This window comes from Nycticebus coucang, chromosome 11 (assembly GCF_027406575.1).
Source record: "Nycticebus coucang isolate mNycCou1 chromosome 11, mNycCou1.pri, whole genome shotgun sequence".
NCBI lineage: Eukaryota > Metazoa > Chordata > Mammalia > Primates > Lorisidae > Nycticebus > Nycticebus coucang.
Genome location: NC_069790.1, coordinates 45,192,823 through 45,216,018, shown reverse-complemented (window position 1 = coordinate 45,216,018; position 23,196 = coordinate 45,192,823). Strand labels below are relative to the sequence as shown.

The following is a 23,196-nucleotide window of genomic DNA, read 5'->3' as shown; positions in this document are numbered from 1 at the left end:
AGAAATGGTATGATAAATATTATAGGATTATAATTTAAAGGATTTGGTATTGAGTGCTAAAAGAATACCTATAAATACAGGCAATATTGCCCAAGGATTCTTATTGCATGATTGACTTTGAGATACTATTTATATTAATGATATTCTACAGTTTAAAACTTGCATTCTATCCCAGCCAATTTCTTTGTTCCCCATCATAAAAAAAAATAGGGTGTTGTCTTCTCCCCCTTTCTAATCAACTTCTATCATGACTCCACCCAATCAACTTGTATTAAATCATCAATAACCGTTTTGTCACCACATCTAATGGTCAGTCATCATCTTTTCAAAACTCCCAGCGGCATTTGACAGAATTGATCTCATCTTCCTTCTTGAACACTTGCCCCACTCGGCACTGAGGACACTTCTTTCTCTTAGTTCTCTTCTTACTTTACTCCTTGCTTCCTCTTGGTCTCTATCTTTCATTCTTCCTTAAGCTTTGCAACCCGGAAGACTTGACCTTGTTCTCAGACTACTCACCTTCATTGTGTAGCCATGTCTACACCGGCTCCCTAGGTAACTTCATTTATGCCCCAAGGGATTCAATTTCGTTTTTATGAAGACTTCTAAACATATATTTCTTGTTCCAATCTCTTTTGAAACATAACTCCTATACAAAAATACCCTTTCTATCCCTCCACATGTGTTTAAAATATCCAAAATTATTTTTTTAATTTCCTGCCTATACTCACTCCTCTTTGAAAGTAAATCACAAACTGGATGATTACCTACTGCCTTCACTGTTACATAATTTAAGCTACTATTGGCCTTTTTTGCTTAGATTGTCGTAACCATCACGTAATGGATCGATCTTTATCTGTTGTCTCCCTACCCTCAGTTCTTTGCACAAAATCACATTCATCCCTTTTTACTCTACTCTAGCTTCACTGGCCTCATTATTGTTCCTTGATCACAACAATCATGCTTTTAATTAAGAGCTTTTGCCATCAGGCTTTACTCTGCTGAAAACATGACCATGTTTACTTGTGGGGCTTGGTTTTTATTCAGGTCTCAGGTTAAACGTCAGAAAGGTTTCTCTAGTACATGTAGCATCCTTTATGAATATAATTTATTACAACTTGAAATATTACTTATTGGATTTGCTTAATGCCAGTGTTTCCCCATTTTAATCGAAGTTCCATAAGAAAAAGGACTTTCAGGGTTTCACTGTTCTATATAAGATCCTAGATCAGTGCCTGACAAAAGTCAGAATAAATGAATGAAGAAATGAGGGAAACTTAACATTAAAACACAGACACACACACATACACAACTTTTAAAAGAGGCTTGTGTTGAGGATTCTTGGGCCATATCTAGGCGTGATTTGAAAAGCTGTCGTGATAGATTAGCAATGTCTGCCCTGGGGGCTTAAGGCCGTGTATTTCCTATCACATATATTTATTTCCTAGTCCCTATCTTTGTTTTGTTTGGGTATCATTTCAATTTCCATAAGTTAGAAAGTTATTTTTAAGTAGCTTTGAAAGTAAAGCTGTTATTAAACACTTTAGGGCTAGATAGTTTAGAAATCTCTGACTAAAATAAATGCTAACTTGTATAGTCCATAGACTTTGCAATTTGATAATACAGAAACATTGAATAAATTTGGTGTGTGACTGAAAATGGATGGGATAAGATTCTTAAAAATTGAAATCTTTGGAAAATCATGTGCTTCCATATAGGCCTAATTTCTGGCAAAAATGTTGATTTTTTTTTCAAGGAAATGCTTTCTTTCAAAACTTGTAAATTATAATATTTTCCACAAGTAATTAATGATATAATGCATAAAATGAATTTATCATAGGTTGAGGTTGGCAATCAGAAACCCTGAGGTGAATCTCATCTCTATTAATTATTCTATAACCTGGAGAGCTCATTCTTTTGCAAAATGGAAATAGTGATACTATTTCCTAGAATTACATAAGGTCTAACAGGAAACATAGAACATCCTTAACATGGAGTCCATATTAGAGTATATAGCTCATAAGCAAAAGTTATTATAAATGATATAAAACAGGTATAGTTCCCCATTTGGGTGCTCATGGCCATAATAGAAAGTATTTTTTTGCAACTGTGTATGTGTGTATATATGTATGTACACACACACACATATATATACACATACATACATACATATACACAGAGATATAATTTTGCTAGTTGCATTAGATATAATTTTGCTAGTTTAAATAGGTTAAATTCAATGTGTATGTTTCCAAACACATGGCTTGTGTTAGTAGTTCAAAAACTTAATGTTGCCAAGGAATATAGAAATAATTCACCCCAGGATTCTTGGTAACAGGCATCTAAAATATGGAATTGATGTTTTATAAAAAATATACAATATAAAATCTATACCTTAATAATTATTCTGCAACATTATCTAACAACTGCCATTTGAAAATTCATAAAATGTTTAGGTTAGAAGAATTAAATAAAATTTAAGTTGGTTACACTGAACATGACTATTTGTACCAGATTATGTATTTATGTACTACTGGAAATTTAATATATGTAAATATATGACTTTAAAGAACTACCAAGTCATCTGTTAACATTATTTTGGCCATGCAGGTACCCTGTTTCCCCGAAAATAAGACAGTGTCTTATTTTAAGGTGTGCTCCCAAAGATGCGCTAGGTCTTATTTTCAGTTGGACATCTTATCTTTCCTGTAAGTAGGTCTTATTTTCGGAGGATGTCTTATTTTCGAGGAAACAGGGTAGTTAGGAAATTCCCATGTGGTAGAAACCTCCAACTAAGAGAGATAGCAGTTGATTAAATGGCTTCAGCTGCCCCTCCAATAAGTCATCCTTCTGAGTAAGTTGGGAAGGAGACTAAACAATAGTAAAAATTAAGAAAAAGAAAAAAAAAACAAATTTTAAAACTAAAATTGAGTTTTCAATTGATGAGGGCATATTTTTGAAATCTAGAATTATGTAAGATATGTACATATTTAGGTAATCTTGAAAATCCTCAGTATATCCATCTGTATGCATATTTTATTATATTATCTAACTAAATGAAAATGGTAAACATTCATTTAAACACATAAACACAAACACTCATGTCAAGAAAACCCCAGTGATTTCTTTGGGTAAAAAGATGTCAGTATAAGAATTTTTTTGAATTAACAGAGACTAAAAATTTTAAAACAGCAAAGACTTATACTAACTACTTCATGTTTCCTAGGGTTTTCTTGTTGTTATACTCTTTTGTTATATGTTTATTTCCAACTTGTATAGAAGCTCTTATGAGTTATTCACTACATTTTATTTAAGCAGCATAGGCTAACAGAATGGTAGATGGATCCATTCTCCTATTTCCATTGGTAAAATCTTGATTATTTTTTTTCCTTTTTTATATGAAGAATGGGAAGGTGGAAGCAATTGTATCTTTGAAAAATTTGCTGTCCAACAGCATTTCCCTAGCATGTTTTGGGGGTTCATGAGCCCTGACAGGCAAAGCTCTATAATGATACTTAAGAGAGTCAACTCCCATTAGAGAAGTTATTGAAAAGTTTCAGAAAGAGCTTATCAACTTTATTTTGCAGCAGGATAAAATTGCTCTATGATCATAAGGGTCAGTGTTTACCATTTAACCTTCAGGTTTTTTCTTTAATTTTTTGGCTCTAAATTAGAAAATAAATTACATTGCTGTAATTAAGGCAGATTTCCTTCTGTCAGATGAATTTTTATCCTACTCATAAAAAGGAGTTGGAAAATCATTGCTTTAATCAATATAATTTATTCAAACACTGAAAATAACGACTCTAAAAAAATGAAAGAATATAGAACACACAACTTCAAGATATAAAATACAGTTATTGATATTTGAACATTTTCAAATATCAACCATTTGTGTTTGCTATGCAGACATTTTAAATATAGAATTCAGTGTTTTGTGATCCTTAGACTTCATACAGAGCACAACAGATCTTAACTGGAGAATGTATTGTATTAGAATTCCAAAAGAATAATCATCATAATACACAGAGAATAAAAAATAAAACCAAAAGACCATTCACAGAAAACAGAAAGATGAAATAAGTGAAGTAAAAAGACTTCATTTTAAATATGTGCTTTGATAGAGAGAATCTCTTTCTATGTCATGCTGATTCTCAGAGGTAGAGTATTTATACATTGGTGAAAACTGCTTTCACAAAAGAGTTGTTTACTACAATCCTTAAACCTGCTGGTATTGATCACCATCACCGGCAAACTACAGGCAGCAAGTGATGATTACCTCGAGCACAGGGTTTTTTCCTCTTTGTCCAACCTCAGCATGACAGACTGGCAGCAGCAATGCACCTCCATTGGTACTAAACTATAAAGGTGCCAATACCTCCATTGCTTAACCCTAGAACTTGCTCCCTGTTACTATTTCCTGCACAACTTGCCTGAATGCAGTCTCAGCCCTTTTTAACATGGGAGCTAGGCCACGATAATTTCTGAGAAACCCTAGAACTTTTGCCCAAGGTATCAAATATATATAGGCACTTTATTTAAGATCTCCTTGACACAGAAGCATTACTTTATTCATCAGAGCTTATAAATATAAAGGTTCTAAGCTCTGAGAAACCATCGTACTAATAACTGCAAATCTACACCTTCAGTTAATATGAACTTATTGTGGGATTTGAACATTGGTGGAAATAAATTCATTTCATAATTGGCAAAGGTTCTAAATCTGTTAGTAGTCCTTGGAAGTTGCACGAAAAGTAATTTCTGGCTAGCAAAATCATCTTGATTTTTCAAAAGGTTTTGTCAAATGTTAAACATAAATATGATATAATATGTAGATATAAAGTCTAAGCGTTTCCATTTCTTTTGAGTTTAGTTAGGGAAGTTCTTAATAAAAAAGCAAAAATAACTTTGGGTGAAGGCAAAAATGTGGGCTTAGAGGCCACATCCCAGCTTTCGTTCTTATTTCTGTGCAAACTTAAGTCACTCACCATCACTGTATTTCACCTATAAAATGTGGAGGTGCAAGGGAAGATAAATTGAGAAAATTTAGATGAAAATACTGGTATAAAAAAAGCATTTAGTAAATTCTCTCTCTTCATTGAGAGAATGAATTATATGTGTATATATGCATCTAGATATGTATTTTGTTAATAACTTTATCAGAGGTATGCTGCTTAGGTCCTCACGGTAAAGAGATGTTGTAAAAAGTACTGTATTTACCTTATTATGCTCTGGGGGCTGAGTCACCATAACTGGCAATAGTTATTGTGATGACCTGGGGAAGTTGGCAGGCAACAAACAAACAAAATGAAGCCTAGTTTTAAAGTAATGGAGCTGCTGCCCACTTCCCAAATTTGCAGGCACACTTAGAGATTTGGCCTCAAAGTTATAGTTTTCCTACGTCACACATGAAGTGTGTATTTTCTCCTAGGATCATTTCAGACTGAGTGTAAACCACTCACAAGATTTTTGTTCAAGGAATCCTGACTGGAGGGAAGGAATTTTAAGAATGTAAGCATACATGACAAAATTTCCTGTAATTTTGTATATGTGTCAGCTCGTGGTAACACCATTATGAAATAGCATTGTGTGTCTATATAACCTCCACACATAAAAATGATATTCATTGATATACAAGTAATTAAATATAAAAGCAGACTTTGTATCCAACTGCACCTTCACTTACACTTACTCTCCACTCTTTTTATAAACCACATGATTGTTGGCCACACTAAGCTGGAGGTGAAGAGCCAGGAGGCCACTGTCCAATGCTAGACTCACTCTCATTATCTCCTTCTATTGGTTCAGCCAAATGCTCAACATAGTGATTCTGTGTGGTCCCCAGTCTGTTTATGCCAGTTCCAAGTAAAACTTCATCTTGTTATTGTAACTGTAATTTAATGATTACTCAAACCATTTAATTGTGCATACAAAATGGAAGAGTCGTTTCCATGAAAACTAACTTGCATGCTTTGGAAAGACACAATAATGTAAGCTGGGAGCAGTGTTGTTTTATGAGGAGTTTAGACACAACCACTGTGAGAGCTTTGGTAATTAATAATAAACATGAGTATTTTTATACTCAAAATGCTTCACAGATGTCTTTATGCTTTATTTACACTTTAAAAAAATGAAAACTGAACATTATGGGTGATAAGATTATACTATATGCAAGAAAGGCTATATACCATTTCTAATAAGAAAATCTGTCCTCATGGAAAAGTCCTCGATGCTAACCCAAAGTGTGGCCAATGAATAGATATTTATATATTTTAAGTTAAGTTAAATGTTTAATGTATGTATATATCTTTCTACATGTTCTCCCACATACACATTTTCAGTTAACCAAAGAGCAACTGCTCCTGATGGTAGAACATAAGGTTTCTTGCTGTGTGTGTGTATATATATGTATATTCACACACTTGCTCATGCATATATCCATACATGGGCTTAAGGAAATTTCTGGAACAACATGGTTGAAAAAAAACTTAGATAGTGATTTTGGGGGAAGTGGGAAGTATAAGTTATTGTAAACCAATATTTCTTGCCAGAAAAATAAAAATGTTTGCATAACTTTTGAAAACTATATATTAGGACATAAGTGATTTCTTAAAAAAATGAAAAGAAGCACATTGTGAAAATAAAAATTTAGATCTATTTATTCAATATCTATGATACAGGTTTAAAACTAGATGTGAGAAATCTTTGTAGACTTACAAATCTTAAGAGAAATTGAAAATCTCAAATGCAGTGCCTATATTCATTTGGTGGGCTTATAATTGGGACAAAAATAAACTCAAGAACATGAAAATATAAAATTAACTCTCCCACACATAATTTGATAAAATGATAAACTTTTCTAATGCTATTGTCACTTGAGTGTGTAATTTAACATCTCTTTTACAATTATGATAATAATGGATTGACTCATTTAAAGAATTCAAAATCAATTCAATACTTCCTCAGATAAAAAACATTATGTTTTAAGCATTTCTCTAAGCATATGTACAAATATAACTCTGGTTAAAAGTTTGAATTTTTTTAATTCAATGAGGAAGTCCATAATGTTTTCAAAACTGTTTTTTGTTGGGGAGGAAAAAGAGGTTATTACACTTTTACGCAACTATGTAATCCTCTAAATAAATGTATACTTTTATGTAATATTAATATATTATAAATAATATCTTCCTAAGCAAGCAGGTTCAAGTTAGAATTTTAAGGAAAACATTTGGGCATTTCATATAGAGATAATAACAATTGAATAGTATATTGTCACAGAACAACGTGGAAGTTTTGCTTCACTAACGCAAAGGTTAAGCTAACAACTGAAAATAAATGTCCTGGTGGTTCTGACATTTATTTTCAAAAGAAAAGCGATTTGTTCTGTGACTATATTTTATTCCAGTGACTTTTTATTCGATGGCACGATTAATGGATATGAACTCTTTACAGTGATGGGCACGTCAAAGACAGCAAGTTTCTCAACATACTACCATTGAAATGTACGTTTTGATGGCTCAAAAGATTAATCATTTTGGATTCTCTGCAACGTATTTACATTTTAGCATGACGAATAAGAATGACACTATTTTTGGTCAAAACTCTTCACCATGTAACTTATATTTTTCTCTCTCTACTCTCCGTCGCCTAACTTCTTGTTTTCGTAATGCTTATCACAAATGCAGATCAGAATTTTTTTAAATCTATCCCATCACTGAAAATACAAAGATTATTTTGCCAAATATCAGAAATGGGGGAAATAAAATATAAAAATTAATAATAGTAGGTTATGGAGACAGCCCCAAATGTTCTTCATAACAATATAAAATACAGAATGACCTATAATTGTAGTGTGAAAATCTTTTTACGCTTACGCACCTCAGGAACTGAAACTCCTGAAGTGGGCAGAGTCTGTTGAAAAAGAGAAGTTCATATTAAAGCTGAAAAAATCAAACTGAAAACAAAATATCAATAAGGTTCTTATATCACTATAGTCCCATAAAATAAACAAATAAATTAAAAATGCATTTCTTTGATATAAGGTTTTTCTATTTCCTTAAATTAAATAGTTTTTTTCATTAAATATGAAATGTTCTAATTCAGAGTGAGTTAGGTTGTGAAATTATTTATCCAAAATACAACTTAATCCACTCAAAGTACACAGGCCTCTATACAAATTTAATATGTCACATTTATATTTTGGAAGAAGATTTCATCTCGAAGTTCCATTATTCCTGATGAACTATTCCCACTAAATTTTAATTTGTCCCTTTACTCGTCCCTCTTGCCACTTTCCAGGCCAACTCTCATTCCTTCCTAAAAATGTTCATTGTCTTTTGGATGTAGACTTAGTTTATGGTGTATGTTATATTTTGTGATACTCTGGAAACAAGGAGAAGAATTCATTAATATCGGTAAAATATAGAAATAAATAAGTGGCAAAATTTTTACTTGAGAGTAATTAAAAAATATCAGGTTAATATACTGATGCTGGCCTTCATGAATGCATTTTCACTTGTGTGCCATCACTACTATCTTTCTGAGTCACCTTGGAAAGGTTTTTCTAGTGGCCAGAAACAGAGGAAAGGTTGTTGTTCAAAAGCCTGCATTTTGTGAGACTTAGAACATAAAAGATAAATTTAGTAGAATAGTTGACTATTCACACACGTGCACTATGCTACATAAAGATTTACCATGGCTAGGGGGAGGAGGAAAGTTAGACAGGAGTTCTTGATATTTCTGTGTCCCTCATAAGGAGGGAATACTCAGTATATTCCATTTTCCTTCTCAAGCGGGGAAGGAAAAATATATGAAGATACATGAAGATATATGAAGAAGAAGGGTCTGGGTGATTGTAGATCCACAGGATAAGTATGGAAAATGTGAGAACACAGATCTTTTACCCCTATACCCGGAAGAACTCCAGGACAGCAGGAAGAACCAAAAGGATAAATGGTTACACCTCACATAGTATACACCCTCCATAGTGTACACCCTCACATAGTGTACAGCCTCCATAGTGTACGCCCTCACATAGAGTACAGCCTCCATAGTATACAGCCTTCATAGTGTACGCCCTCACATGGTGTACAGCCTCCATAGTGTACGCCCTCACATAGTGTACAGCCTCCATAGTGTATGCCCTCACATAGTGTACAGCCTCCATAGTGTACGCCCTCACATAGAGTACAGCCTCCATAGTATACAGCCTTCATAGTGTACGCCCTCACATGGTGTACAGCCTCCATAGTGTACGCCCTCACATAGTGTACAGCCTCCATAGTGTACACCCTCACATAGTGTACAGCCTCCATAGTGTACACCCTCACATAGAGTACAGCCTCCATAGTATACAGCCTTCATAGTGTACGCCCTCACATGGTGTACAGCCTCCATAGTGTACGCCCTCACATAGTGTACAGCCTCCATAGTGTATGCCCTCACATAGTGTACAGCCTCCATAGAGTATGCCCTCACATAGTGTGTACAGCCTCCATAGTGTACACCTCACACAGTGACAGACCGGAAGGATCCAATGCGCTCAAAAGTGACTCTGAAGGAAAAGAGGTTTAGGGAAGCCCTAGAAAAAATTAATGTGTCCATAAATATAACTCTATTTAAAAGGTATTTCCATATTTAAAGTAGAAAATACTGCAACTGTGGATTTCTACTCAAAAGAAGTCATGAATTCTAGGAGTATGAATTCTGGCCCAATATCCCATTGACAGAAGAATCCTAGGGAAGTAATTGCTGTTGTTTTGAAGATGGACTGACAATAGGTTCGGTCGACATTCACTGAAAGCTTTTTGATTTCAGTAATCTTCTTGACTCCTAAGTCCAAGTCAGTCTGCATAACCCCTAGGACGATGGATGGTAGGCTAATTGTTTGTCCCAGTTTCTATCTGGGCCACTTCTGCATTGCTTGCCACTCTTACTAAGTCTTCCTCAGTTTTATGGTAAAGCTTAAGTTCTGAAGAAACATCACAAGCCAGGAATATAGATCTTCCATCTTTATCTTAATATATAAATGTTTGTTCTCCCTCAACTCCAGATCAGAGTCTTATCCGATGGGTCCTACATCATGGATCCAGCAACCTCTCAGAGTCTCTCCAACAATCCAATAAGACCCTGTCAAGCATCCTCCAGAGTACGAGTCATAGATGCATCCTGTCTTGGAACACTACGTGCTTGCTGTGTGTGTTAGTAGAGAGCAAGGCTTTGGAAAGCCAAATGATTTAATAAAAAATAATAATAATTTGAAAAAAAATCATGCTTATGTAAACAGTTCAGAATAACAACCAAATCTATTACAAGAGCCTCAGATAGAGGCTGGCCCACCCCCACATTTGCTTCAAATAAATAGATAAAAGCTACAAAAAGAATTTGGGGGAATAATTATAGACATTAGAATATGGGCAACATAATGACTGATATTAAAGATTTATTGTTAAATTTCTTAGGTGCAAGTATAGTAATTCATTGTGTAGAAAATTGCCCTTAGGCTCACCGCCTGTGGCTCAAGCGGCTAAGGCACCAGTCACATACACTTGAGCTGGCGGGTTCAAATCCAGCCTGGGCCTGCCAAACAACAATGATGGCTGCAACCAAAAAATAGCCAGGCATTGTGGCGAGTGCCTGTAGTCCCAGCTACTTGGGAAGCAGAGGCAGGAGAATCACTTGAGCCCAGGTTGGAGGTTGCTGTGAGCTGTGATGCCACAGCACTCTACATAGGGCGACAGTTTGAGGCTCTGTCTCAAAAAAAAAGAAAAAGAAAAAGAAAATTACCCTTAATCTTAGATGAAACCTGCTGAAGTATTTAGGGATGAAGTGTCATGCTATGTGCAAATCACCTTTCAAAGCTTCCCCGTAATATATATTATATGTGTGCATGTGATTCTGTGTATACAATACACATTTACATACATGATACTACATATATATTTTATTAAGGTGAATATTTTGAAAGGTAAGTTGCGCATATTCTAACATAGCAGTTTTCAACCTGTGGATCGCGATCCCTTTGGGGGTCAAATGATCCTTTCACAGGGATCACCTAAATACATCCTGCATATCAGATATTTACATTATGGGATTCATAACAGTAGCAAAATTACAGTTATGAAGTAGCAACGAAAATAATTTCATGGTTGGGAATCACCACAACATGAGGAACTGTATTAAAGGGTCGCAGCATTAGGAAGGTTGAGAACCACTGCATAATGCCTAAAAGTATATAGAAATATTTCAACAGTAAAATGAAAACACAGATATTATCTCAGTGAAAACAATGAAGCTTCTAGAAGTTTGGGAGAGAAGGCATGGATGAGTAGAAGAGAAATAATAGGCACTATTTTCATAGAAACGTAGCCCTTTCCTTTTAAAATAAGTAAATATAAATAAGTATTTAGATAGCTGGTAAAGAGGAGCAGAGAGAGATGGAGAGGGAATTGTTAAAGATAAATGATAAACAAGGGGTTTCGTAGACAGCAGTATTCTGGATGGGCAGAAACCCACATAGATAGGTATTGCACTTGTCCAGCTGTTTCACTTGGGTGAGTGCCTAATGACAGAGAAACAGGTATGGGTTTGCAGCAACCCAGCTCTCCAATGCAAAAACCTACAGGGGCCAGGAAGGTAATAGGAATGAGTGAAAAAGACCTAAAGTCACAAAGCAAAGACTAAGCCACGATGAATAATAAACATTTCATTTTAAGGCACTCCCCCTTCAAAAAAAAAAAAACAGCAGAGACTTGGTGGGATGAAATTTAACCCTACCTGCCACTTTGCCACCTCTGGAGTAGAGAATTGGTAATTTATGGATATCCATGTATTTTTTTGTTTGTTTGTTTGTAGAGACAGAGTCTCACTTTATGGCCCTCGGTCGAGTGCCGTGGCCTCACACAGCTCACAGCAACCTCCAACTCCTGGGCTTACGCGATTCTCTTGCCTCAGCCTCCCGAGCAGCAGTGACTACAGGCACCCGCCACAACACCCAGCTATTTTTTGGTTGCAGTTCAGCCGGGGCCGGGTTTGAACCCACCACCCTCGGTATATGGGGCCGGCGCCTTACCGACTGAGCCACAGGCGCTGCCCATGTATTCATGTTTGGAAGCTTCCTCTTTCTCAGAGCAGTAGAGCTGTAGGCTATCTACTATTATCTACTGAATACAAGTGAAGTTAGCAGAGAGGTGGTGAAAAGAAGAAGGTAATGAAATAAACACTTATTACTACTTCTCTGAGAAGGAAAATGCAGTTGAGTAAGGATGAAAACAGGGTCAAGCAAAACTGGGTGCCCTGGTGGGGCTAGAAGTTATAAGAGAGAGAAAGTCACCAGCCCTAAGAATTTTCTGATGTAAAGCTCAGCCTCAGCCCTCTGAAAGCAACCCTACAAATTCATCCCAAGAACAGAACAATAGAAATATATGAGTTCACTTATATATAACAAAATGTGTTGGTAAAAAAAAAAAAAATGGGCAGGTAAAAAGTATATACAAAATGAGCATGTCCATCATTAGTTTATTCCTGAGCTCCAATAAGAAAACCATGATATATAGTTTTAAAAAAAAGCAAGTTAATAGAAAATAAATTCAGATACTATATTACTTCTTTTATATACTTTCCTGTACATAATTTTTAAATATCAAAGATGAGCAGAATAAATGTTTTAGTTTTTTGAAAATTATCATGAGTGCATGATTCTAAATGTAATAGATTTTTAATCAGAATTAATAAAAAACTGTATATTTTTATTTAATCTGATGTGAGATGTGACTACAGAGGAATGTGATTGATTTTATTTAATTGGTATCTTTTTAATATTAAATAGAATACACAGTACAGATAATTAGTTTAAAAGATGCATTTGCCTTCAGGGCACTTATTAAGTTCAATCTAATATCAAAGAATTTTTAAAAATCCTATTATTCTTAAGTATTAGGATATCTCTTGTCCTCGTATTTTCTAATGTGTAATCATTTTAAATTGACAATTTAATCTCAATTGTCACAGAACAAAGAAAAATCTTTGGTGGAGATTATTGGAGATTTGACTTAGTTAAAATATAATAAGAGCACAGGACTCACATTAAAATGATCATTAGTTATTGCAAGACTACAGTAAAATTAATAAAATTATAGTTAATATCTATATGAGTGTTTATATTTTTGAGAAATTGCTATCACATTTATTGTCTAATTTAATCCTTTTACTAAACTGAGATACCTAATTTTTCAGACTAGGGTACTAGAAATGAGAAAGAAAATGACGTTAGCAACGAAATATTTCTTCCCTAAACTCAGATTCTATTTATTCAAAAACCATCGGTTGCAAGAAAAAATTTTTAGTCGTTTTGTTAGCCATGCGCCATTTTAAAAAGTGATTTGGAAATAATTTTTAAAATATTGACAAAGAATAGAAAATATTTAGAAAACACTGTCTGTATATTTGTTTCTTCTGAAAGAACTAGCTTGAATATCAATACAGATTAATTTAATGTAATAACTTCCAGTGCAGTAGTAAGCTTCAAATGTTCCAAATAAAACAATTTTAGAGAGCTTATTTTCCTTTATATACAGTTGAGCATCTCTGGCATCAAAAAGAAGTGAGAGACAGGCAGAAAATCAGGGTTGGGAAAGAAAAATTGTCTTCATAAAGTGGCACCCTGCCACATTTGGAGAGAGGAAGTTGTCCTTCTCTCTCATGTGACAATAAAATGTATGGAGAGCATCTCTCAGATAGAAAAACTGAATATGGTTTTGGTTTTCAATAATTTTATTCTCATATTTCAATTTCACATATTTTGTTTAAAGTTTATGATTTTGTGGGTCCTTAAGCGTGGACATACACACATAGGAACACAATGCAAATTTAAAAATGAGAGATGGAAATTTTTTTTATACTACTATTGTTTGTATTAGTATATTTAATACAGGATTATTGCAGTGTATTGCAGTGTATAATAAAATATTATAGCAGATAATGCAATCAAAATAATTATAAGCTATTTTACTTGCCACTGGCACTCTGAATATTCAGCTATCAAAAATAAAACTGTTTAAAAAGTACACATACTGTAATCTTGCCAAGGATCCCTTGCCTGACCACTTGTCACCTGAGTAAAGTTTTCAAACTTGTATTAAAACAGGAATTTAATGACAAAAACATTTTTAATTGTTGTTATTTCAGTATACTTAAACCATAATTGTTCACAGAAATATTACATTCTTACTCTAATAAATATGAACTCTGTGTGTATTCACAGAGTTTTGTCTAATGCCTATTGAAGATAAGGAAGTCTGAGGTTCACTCCATTCTGTCTCCCTCAAAATGTCCATTTGTGTGTGTCTAGAAAATAAATAAAAAGGAACATTTAGGAAAAGTGCGTCTAGAGAAATGGATGTTTGAAACATTAAGGGGCACCGAGCTTTTCAACCAAAATGTTAAGAATTTATAGAGATATACAAATCATTTCAATCATGGATTTCTAAATAGAAAAGCATTCAAAATTAAACTAAATATTAAAGTAATACAAATTAAAAGCATTTTAATGGTATTGTTTTATCTACTTAATTAGCTACCAAAAGAAGTCATTAAAAATGGATAACAGACCCTTCTTATCTTAAAATCATTAGACGTCAATATGGTTAAAGAATTGTCTTCAATTTATTTTTAAGTTGCAAAATACAGTACAAAGATTCCTGTATTTATACACTTATAAAATGATTTTTAAAAGTTGACTTACCCTGTTAGCCCCATTCTTTGATATATTCTATTCTCTTCTCTGTTCACTATTTTCCTCTACCTTTACTCTTCTGTTTCTCATTCATTCCTTTATTTTTTTGAGACTTTTTCACTCCCACGTAGAGTGCAGTGGCATCACAGCTCACAGCAACCTCTGACTCTTAGGTTCAAGTGATCCTCTTGCCTCAGCCTCCTGAGGAGCTGGGACTAGAGGCACCCACCACAATGCTTGGCTATTTTTCAGAGAGTGGGTCTTGTTCTTCCTCAGGCTGGTCTTGAACTCCTGAGCTCACATTATCAGATCGACCTGCCTCAGTCTCCTGGAGTGGTAGGATTACAGGCATGAGCCACCTCATGAATTCCAGCTCATGAATTCCTTTTCTGAAATGCTCATATATGTCCCCTAAATTAATTTCATGCATTCCCAATTGTTGGTAACTGCAGCACGAACATGCAAAATAGCTTTGGAACATGGGCTATCCAGTGGAGCAACTATCGCTTCTCCAGTCACTTGCAAGTTGAGTGATTTTAGGTAATCTTAATCTTGCTAAACTTTACTTTCCTCACATATTCACTGGGCATGATAATTATACTTACCTGTAAGAATAAAAAAAAAAAGTAATGTCTGGTACGTTTACATTCTCTTTTTTTTTTTTTTTTGCAGTTTTTGGCCCGGGCTGGGTTTGAACCCACCACTTCCGGCATATGGGGCCAGCGCCCTAACCCTTTGAGCCACAGGTGCCTCCCGTACGTTTACATTCTCAATAAATGCTCAACAATTTTATTAGCATTAAAACAAAAATGATTCCCTTAGTCTCCACTGCCTGCTTGAGAACTCAGCAAGAAAGAATGGGTTGCCTGCTTCTGCGATCATTTTGTTGCTGATAACTAGATAGGAACAAACAAATGTGTTTTTAATGAGAACAACTATGTTGAGGCTTTTAGAAGAGAGAAAGAAGGAATGAGGCAGGAGGGGAGAGAAGAGATCAAACAGAGAAAGCAATGAAAAAGAGAGAGAAAAGGGGAGATAAGATTAGAGGAAGAACCAAATCCTCTCCACTATTCCTTCCATCCTAGATGTTAATCCTTTGCAAAGTCTGAGCAAAGAAAACAGTGAAATTGAGGTGGGATCTGATATTTAGAGCAACTGTCTTCAAAATACATTTAACAATGAAGCGTGTGCTTTTTGTTGAGTATTTATTTTAGATTTTTTAGATGTCATTTAGATAATTTATAGATTTCTGAGTTTTTTTTTTTTGTGTGTGTGTGTGTATGTTTGGGATAGGTCTGAGTGTAGTTAGTGATGTAAAAGAAACCTCCTCCAAAAAACTTCATATAATTGATTAATATCTGTACATTTTATGTACACAAAATTAATCTATAATAGTTCCTGCTGTTCCTTCTCTCTATAAAAACATGAGCTAGTTCTAGATATATATTATTGTAAAGTTAGCATACTGCTGCTTCCCAGAATATAATAGTATCATGGTAGGTAAAGAATATTAGTAATAGTATTTAGAATTAAAGCTTAGTTTTCTTTTTGATCATCCTTGGAAGAGACATTGAATTTAAAAACAAAGAGGTTATAATAGAATTTGTTCTAATCCTTTAGTCCTCTAAATATCCACTGATCTCATGCCAAAGTATATTCTAACCAGGTTAAAGTCCAATTGTGTGCTCACGTTAGGCTAAGATTCAATTGAGTTAAAATTTTACACTGACTGCCAGTCAACCTTATCATGAACTTTCATTATGTGCATGTAATTAATTGGGTCCAATGAACAATATCAGTACTGAGTTATAGTCTCTTTTCCCCCGACCATATAATTAGAATATAATTACCCACAGGATATCAGAATGATGCAGAACCTTTCCTCTAAATGCGCCCTCATTAGGAAACAAGTTTCAATGTACCTTTATTCAATCAGTGTGAATTAATTAAAATGTTACTGAAATAAAAGAGGGTAGCAATAAAGAGTATCTGACAGCTATTAAGAGACTATCACTTGAGATCTGCATGCACAGTTTATATTTAAACCCATTTAGCTCAAACAGGAATTCTGCCATGCAATGATACATATGTCCAATATGCTAGAAAATCTGAGTAAATGAACCTGTGTTTGTCATCATTTGAAAAATTATGTAGTAGCGATGACTACAAAATCTTTAAGAATTGGATAGGGTTCGAAAGGCCCTGCTATTCTCTGATAATTCCAGAAAGATATTAGCATCAGATAGAATACATTGGTGGATAAAAATCACTTCTAACTCAATGTGTCCAGGCAATTATTTGTTCCTCCTACACTCTTATGCAAGTACTGCAAGTCAGGTAATATCCATGATGACACAGATCAGTAGACAATGGTTTAAAGAAAACAGATTTATAAAAGCACCAATTATTTTTGCCTTTTAGTAAAATGGTCTAAAATAATTAATCTATCTCAAGTTATTTCAACAGCATATTTTCTTTAACCAGAATGTTTGCAAGCACCTAAGAAGGCATACGATTACACTACAAATTCAGATTATATAAAACATGGTAAAAAATAGTAAATGCATAAAGAAGCTGAATTCATATGATGCATATCTCCAAGAAATTTCTGATTCATGTAAAAACATTTTACCTAAGAGCTATTTATCTTTGTTTCTCCAGTACCTGGTCTACAGTCATATTAGTAAATATGTATTCAATAAATAAATAATCCTTATACAAAAAATGCTCAGTATTAGCCAAGAATAATGTAAGAAACTATAACTTACAACATTCAAAAAGCTGTGTGTAATGAAGTAAGATATATCCATGTTTTTAAGCTCTCAATATTATCACATCTTCCTCAATAATGTGTAGCTTTAGAAAAAGATACTATACAACTTAGTTCTGATAATCAAAATTTGGCATTCATTCTTAAAAATTGACATGTACCTCTTCATAATATAAATTCTGAAAGAGCACTGAGATAAATTAGGACATCTACGAATTGCTAATTTTCATATGTTCTTTAGAAGCAAATTCAGTTTTAAAGCATTGCATTTTTCTCAAGTATTTTTAACTCTTTAAGATTATATATTTTAAAATGTTTTGAAGGCCTGTTGTATTTACATTCTGTTATAATGTTCAGCTCAGATATTATACTGGTTTTGGTGGAAACCAAAAATGAGGGAAATAGTGGTCCTATCCTGCTAAGCAATCACAAAGTGTTGATTTATTTTTACCATAAAAGTTTTTTTTATAATTTCAGTAATAAAGATATGCAGCTATAGTTTACTAAAAATATTGAATATTGCATTTGAGTAACACTCACTAAAATACTACACCAACTGAGGGCAATTACTACAAAAAAGGAAAAAAGAATAACTTCTAAATCATATAATGTGAATATTTTTAAAGCTCCATATTACAATAAACATCAATTTTTGTTTTCTAGACTATACTAAGAAGAGTAAATATTAATAATATTGTACGTAGGAAGATTAACTTGCTTAAGCTATATCTAAAAGTCAGATTTTTTAATGTAATTTAATATCCAGAGGAAAAGATTGTGACTCCACTCAGAATTCTGAAAATGTTTCCTTTGAATTCTCTACTTACAGTACCACTTTATTATACATGTGAGGCATTTCACACTACCATCTATTGGATGCTTTGTGTAACTGCAACAACATTACAACTGCCAGCTTTCCAGAATTTAATTATAACTATAAAATGCTGCAAGAGTCATTCTAGAAACTAAATGCAATGCTAATTTGACATCCACTAATATACCGCATCATCACACATTTTAAACTCAACATTATTATCTTGAAACAATAAAATTTAATAATCACAGTTACTAGTGATCTTTAAAAAATAAGCCATCTTGTCTCATATTCATTTTACGTTTTACTTGATATATGTTAGTGTCTGACATATTTTCTTCCTTGACTCAGAAAAGAGAGTGGTTATTTAAGGGAATAAAAAGAGCTGAATAAATAGTATTCATTCACTCAGGAAACAGTACTCGTTAAACACATTGTCTGTGTCAAAATCATGTTAGGCACTACATACAGGTAAACAGGCAAACTCTTTTGAGTAAGAGGCACGATGGTGTTCTATTCCACGAGTACAGGGAACAGTTTCACATTTTAAGTTCAGTTTCTGCTTTGTTGACTTTGCGGCCTCTGTGGGATATCTAGGAGGAATTTGCCACATGAAATTGAGTATTTTTTTGATCTATATGGTTGTGGGGAAAACAAGTTTACAAAGATGTATTCAAAAGTGATAGTTGCAGGAATGAGTTGTAGGAATGAGATGATGTAGAGCACAACAAGATAATTTAACCAAAATCAAAAGCCTAGTAAACATTTAAAAATGGAAAGAGGGCTGGGAATTATAGCAATATTGACAAAGTGTGACAAGAGAGGTGAAAAGAAAACTAGTAGAAAAGCACCCGATGAGTGTTACAGAACGTGAGAGGAAAGCATTTCAAACAGTGTCAACACTGTGGAGAGTTAAAAAAAAAAAAATTACACTTGAAAAGTGTCTGTAATAGATGCTATTGGTACCCCAAAGCTGTTCCTTCCTACCTTGTCAGAGAACCCATCACCAGCTGCCATGAGTGTGAACACAGAGAGCTCCTAGCTATTACTATTTTCTGAATAATTATCCTTTGCTCACAGCTAATGATTGAATGAATGGTATGGGTTAAAAATGGCCAGTCTCCTTGCCTTACGTTAGAAACAATCTTATGACATGATTTTTGCTCCAAAGCCCCAAAGAAAGTTCAGGCCAAGGCTAAACTATCCCTGTGATCACGTCCTTGCATGCAGCTTATCTCCTCCTTTTTCTGCTCCCCTCCTTTCTTTAAAGATCTTTTGTCCCTCCATAAATCATACAATGCTAAATTCCTGTTTCATGCTCTACTCTTTGTGAATCCAACCTTGAGTGTTATAGCAAGACAAGTTTGAGATCTATTTTACAATGAGAAGTTAGATTCATGTAGGTTGAAGAGGAAGAAAAGAATTTGACATAGTGTATCTACACACTTGAATATATTAATGCATACTCATGTGAAGAGGCAGACAGCAGTGAGAGCCATGTACACACACAGAACATAGAATTGCACAGGAGAATGTTCAAGCAGCTCTTTTCTGGCATGGGTTCTACAACACATGAGAGTACAAATGAAACTGGACTTCTGGACTCTAACCATAATTCTGTTCAGAGCTAATTTACCTAATGATTCTGAATTAAACGTCACCTGAGCCCTTTTTCTATTGTAAAGGAATAAATATATTATTAAAGATCGTAACAAGTTATTTGAAAGGAAAACAATGGAGCGTTGTAAGAAAGAGAAGGCAGAGAATACAAGAAGGAAAGGAATCGGAAGATGATAGGCATTGATGATTCAACAGTGTTGAAAAAATGGTAACCAAGTGAAATAACTTGAAAATATTTGTGGTTGGAATGAAATAAGAGTAACTTAATAAAACAGAACACTAGGTATAGAGCTGTATTCCTCATGTATTTGGGTTTCCTTGGGCCAACGAGATGGAATAGGTCAAAGCTCTAGAGAGTATTAGCAACAGAATTTCAAATGATAGATTTTCAGTATTGGGACTGGACAACCAAAAATGGTCACAGAGGCCTCAACAGAAGTATCATTGTTTCACAAATAAGGGCAACACAGGTTGAAGTAAGAAGCTGAGGCAGGAGTGAGTCAGAGATCACTGTATTATATATGAAATTGATATATGAACCAAAAGTAACATATGAATTGATTCTTCCTCAGATTTCAAGTAAAAGTTGAGCATAAACATCCTATATTTAATAGGAAAACAAAGGAAATCATGTACATAAATGCTTTATGATCACCACCATTTCAGCAGGAATCATTAAAACCACAGCTTATCTTAGGAAGATGGAATTTATGCTTAAATATCTTGTAGTGGTTAAGGGAGTCTGGTTAGCAATAACTTATTAAATAACATAAATAATTCATTAATATATAATTCATTTCTTCACTTTTGACTCCAACATATGAGGTCTGTCAATTAAGTTTACAATCTCATTCTAGAAAAAGTGCTATATACCTCATTGCTGAATGAGGTCACTACAGTCACCTTCAAAGTCAATCCTTCAAAGGAATTTCGGAGCTTTTTTTTTTTTTTGAAATGATGATCAGAGCTGTCATTATTACCCTCAATGTCCTAAATGTCATCAAAGTGTCTTCCTTTCAATACTTCCTTTATCTTAAGGTAAAGAAAAGTCACTGGGGGTCAGATCAGGTGAGTAGAGAAGGTGTCCAGTTATTTGTTAACTAGTTAAAACCTCCCTCACAGTGCCAGGTGAGCTTATGCACTATCATGATGCAAGAGTGATCAGTTGTTGGTGAAAAATTTTGGTACAAATTTATACTGAAAAATCCCTCTTGACATGAAAAAAACTCAGCATCATTGTTTTCATTCTTGATTTGGACGGATGGAACTTTTTTGGTGATGGAGAATTAGCTGACCTCTATTGTGCACTTTGATGCTTTATTTTGGGGTTGTATTGGTACACCCAAGTTCCATCACCAGTGATAACATGGCTCAAAACATTACCTTGCCTCTCCACAAGGTCTTGGTAAATTTCCACTCTCGTTTGATTTTGTAGTAGCTCCTCTGGGACCATTTTGCACACACCTTTCTCACATCAATATTTTCAGCTAAGATTTTCCTAACTGTTTCTCTGTCATTGTTTACTTAGTCTGCTGTACGGTTAGCCTATGATTTTGATGCACAATTCAATGAACTTTTGCAATGTTTCATCAGTTCTGCTCGTTACTGCCTACGCTGACTGCTTTTGTCAGCAACACTTTCTCTTCCCTCAGAAAAAATGTTTAATCCATTTATACACTGCCATTTTCTTCACAGCATTATCCCCATAAACTTTGACTAATATGTCCCTGACACCATTTCTACTTTTGCCAACTTTAACAGGAAATTTAATTTTTCTTCATTGTTATGATTTGAGGACACACAGAATACCCTACAATGATAATGAATGCCTCTCAGCAAAACACTGCCTCACATTGACACAAACATAACTGTGAGCTGCTGTAATACCCAGGTTATGAAATTTACCAAGTTGTTTGTACAGTGCTGCCAATGTAAACACCTGGTGGCAAGTTGGCAAACTTAATTGTCAGACCTTATATACAGTATTTTGTTTTGTTTAACTCTATTTAAAAAATATTTAGCTTTTAATATATTTTAATTTATCTTTGGATAATGATAACTTATGGCTATATGTTTAGCATTTCCGGACACCGTTAATGTAGAACCAGAGGCATCCAGAACTTACCTCCTGGATAAAAGCAGCAAGTAAAAAACCAGTTGTTGAATATAACATCTAAGGAATAATACTGAAATTCAGTAAGAAAGTGACAAAAACCTTCTAAGATGTAGAACTCGAGGTAACAAAAAGCGACCAAATAAACAACATTATCATGCACCTCAGGGAACTAGAAAACCAAGAGCAAAGCAAACTCATAATTTTTTGAAGGAAAGAAAGACCAGAGCAGAACGAAATAAAATAGAGACTGAACGAAATACAAATGATCAATGAAAAAAAGTTTGATTTTGGAAAAGATGTACAAAATTGACAAGAGCTAGACTAAGTAAGACAAAAAGAGAAAATATCCAACTAAATAAAATTTTAAAAAGAAGATTTTACAATTGATAACATGCAAACACAAAGAATCATTAAAGGGTGTTTTGGAAAACCTAGAGGAAATTAATAAATTTTTGGAAAGCACATAACTTACTAAAATTGGAGCCAAGAAAGAATAGGAAATCTAAACAGACTAATAACAAGTAATAAGACTCAATCAGAAATAAGACCTCTCCTAACAAAAAAAGAAAAAAAAAGCCCAGCACCAGACGGCTTTATTGCTGAATTCCACCAGACTTTTAAAGATGACCTAACATCAGTTCTTCTCAAATTATTCCAAAAAAACTGAAAGGGATAGAATTCCTCTTCCTGACTTCTGGTCACCACTATCTTGGTATCAAAAGCAGAAAAAAAGATAAAACAACACAGCAATAATATACAGGCCAATATCCCTCATGAAAATAGATACAACAATCCTCAATAAAATACTAGCAACCTGAAAACAACAGCACATCAAGAGATAATTCAACATGATCAAGTGGGATTTATCTGAGAAATGCTTAAATGAGTCACATATATGAATCAATAACTGTGATGCACCATGTTAGCAGATTAAAAGAAAAAAAATTCAGCCTCCTAATAGATACAGAAAAAAGCATTTTATAAAATTCAGTATTACTTCCTCATAAAACCTATCACCAAATTAGAGATAGAGGGAAAAAATATCAACACAATAAAGACTATATATGACAATCAGGAAAAATGTGAAAACATTTCCTCTAAGAACTGGGACAAGACAAAAATGCCCACTTTCACCACTCTTGTTC

The 23,196-nt window shown here is 34.1% G+C and overlaps 1 protein-coding gene across 5 annotated transcripts in view; it reads right to left on the bottom strand.

Annotated features, from left to right (window-relative positions):
• The window catches only part of DGKB (diacylglycerol kinase beta), a 727,110-nt gene that overhangs the window by 438,982 nt on the left and 264,932 nt on the right, over nt 1-23,196 (bottom strand). For all 5 annotated transcript variants that reach the window (XR_008372899.1, XM_053553744.1, XM_053553743.1 and 2 more), the window contains one exon: nt 7,879-7,911. Coding sequence is in view for 4 of the 5 variants with exons in the window: in XM_053553744.1 (XP_053409719.1) it covers nt 7,879-7,911 (33 nt within the window). In the remaining variant the exon portion in view is untranslated. The remainder of the gene's footprint in view (nt 1-7,878; nt 7,912-23,196) is intronic.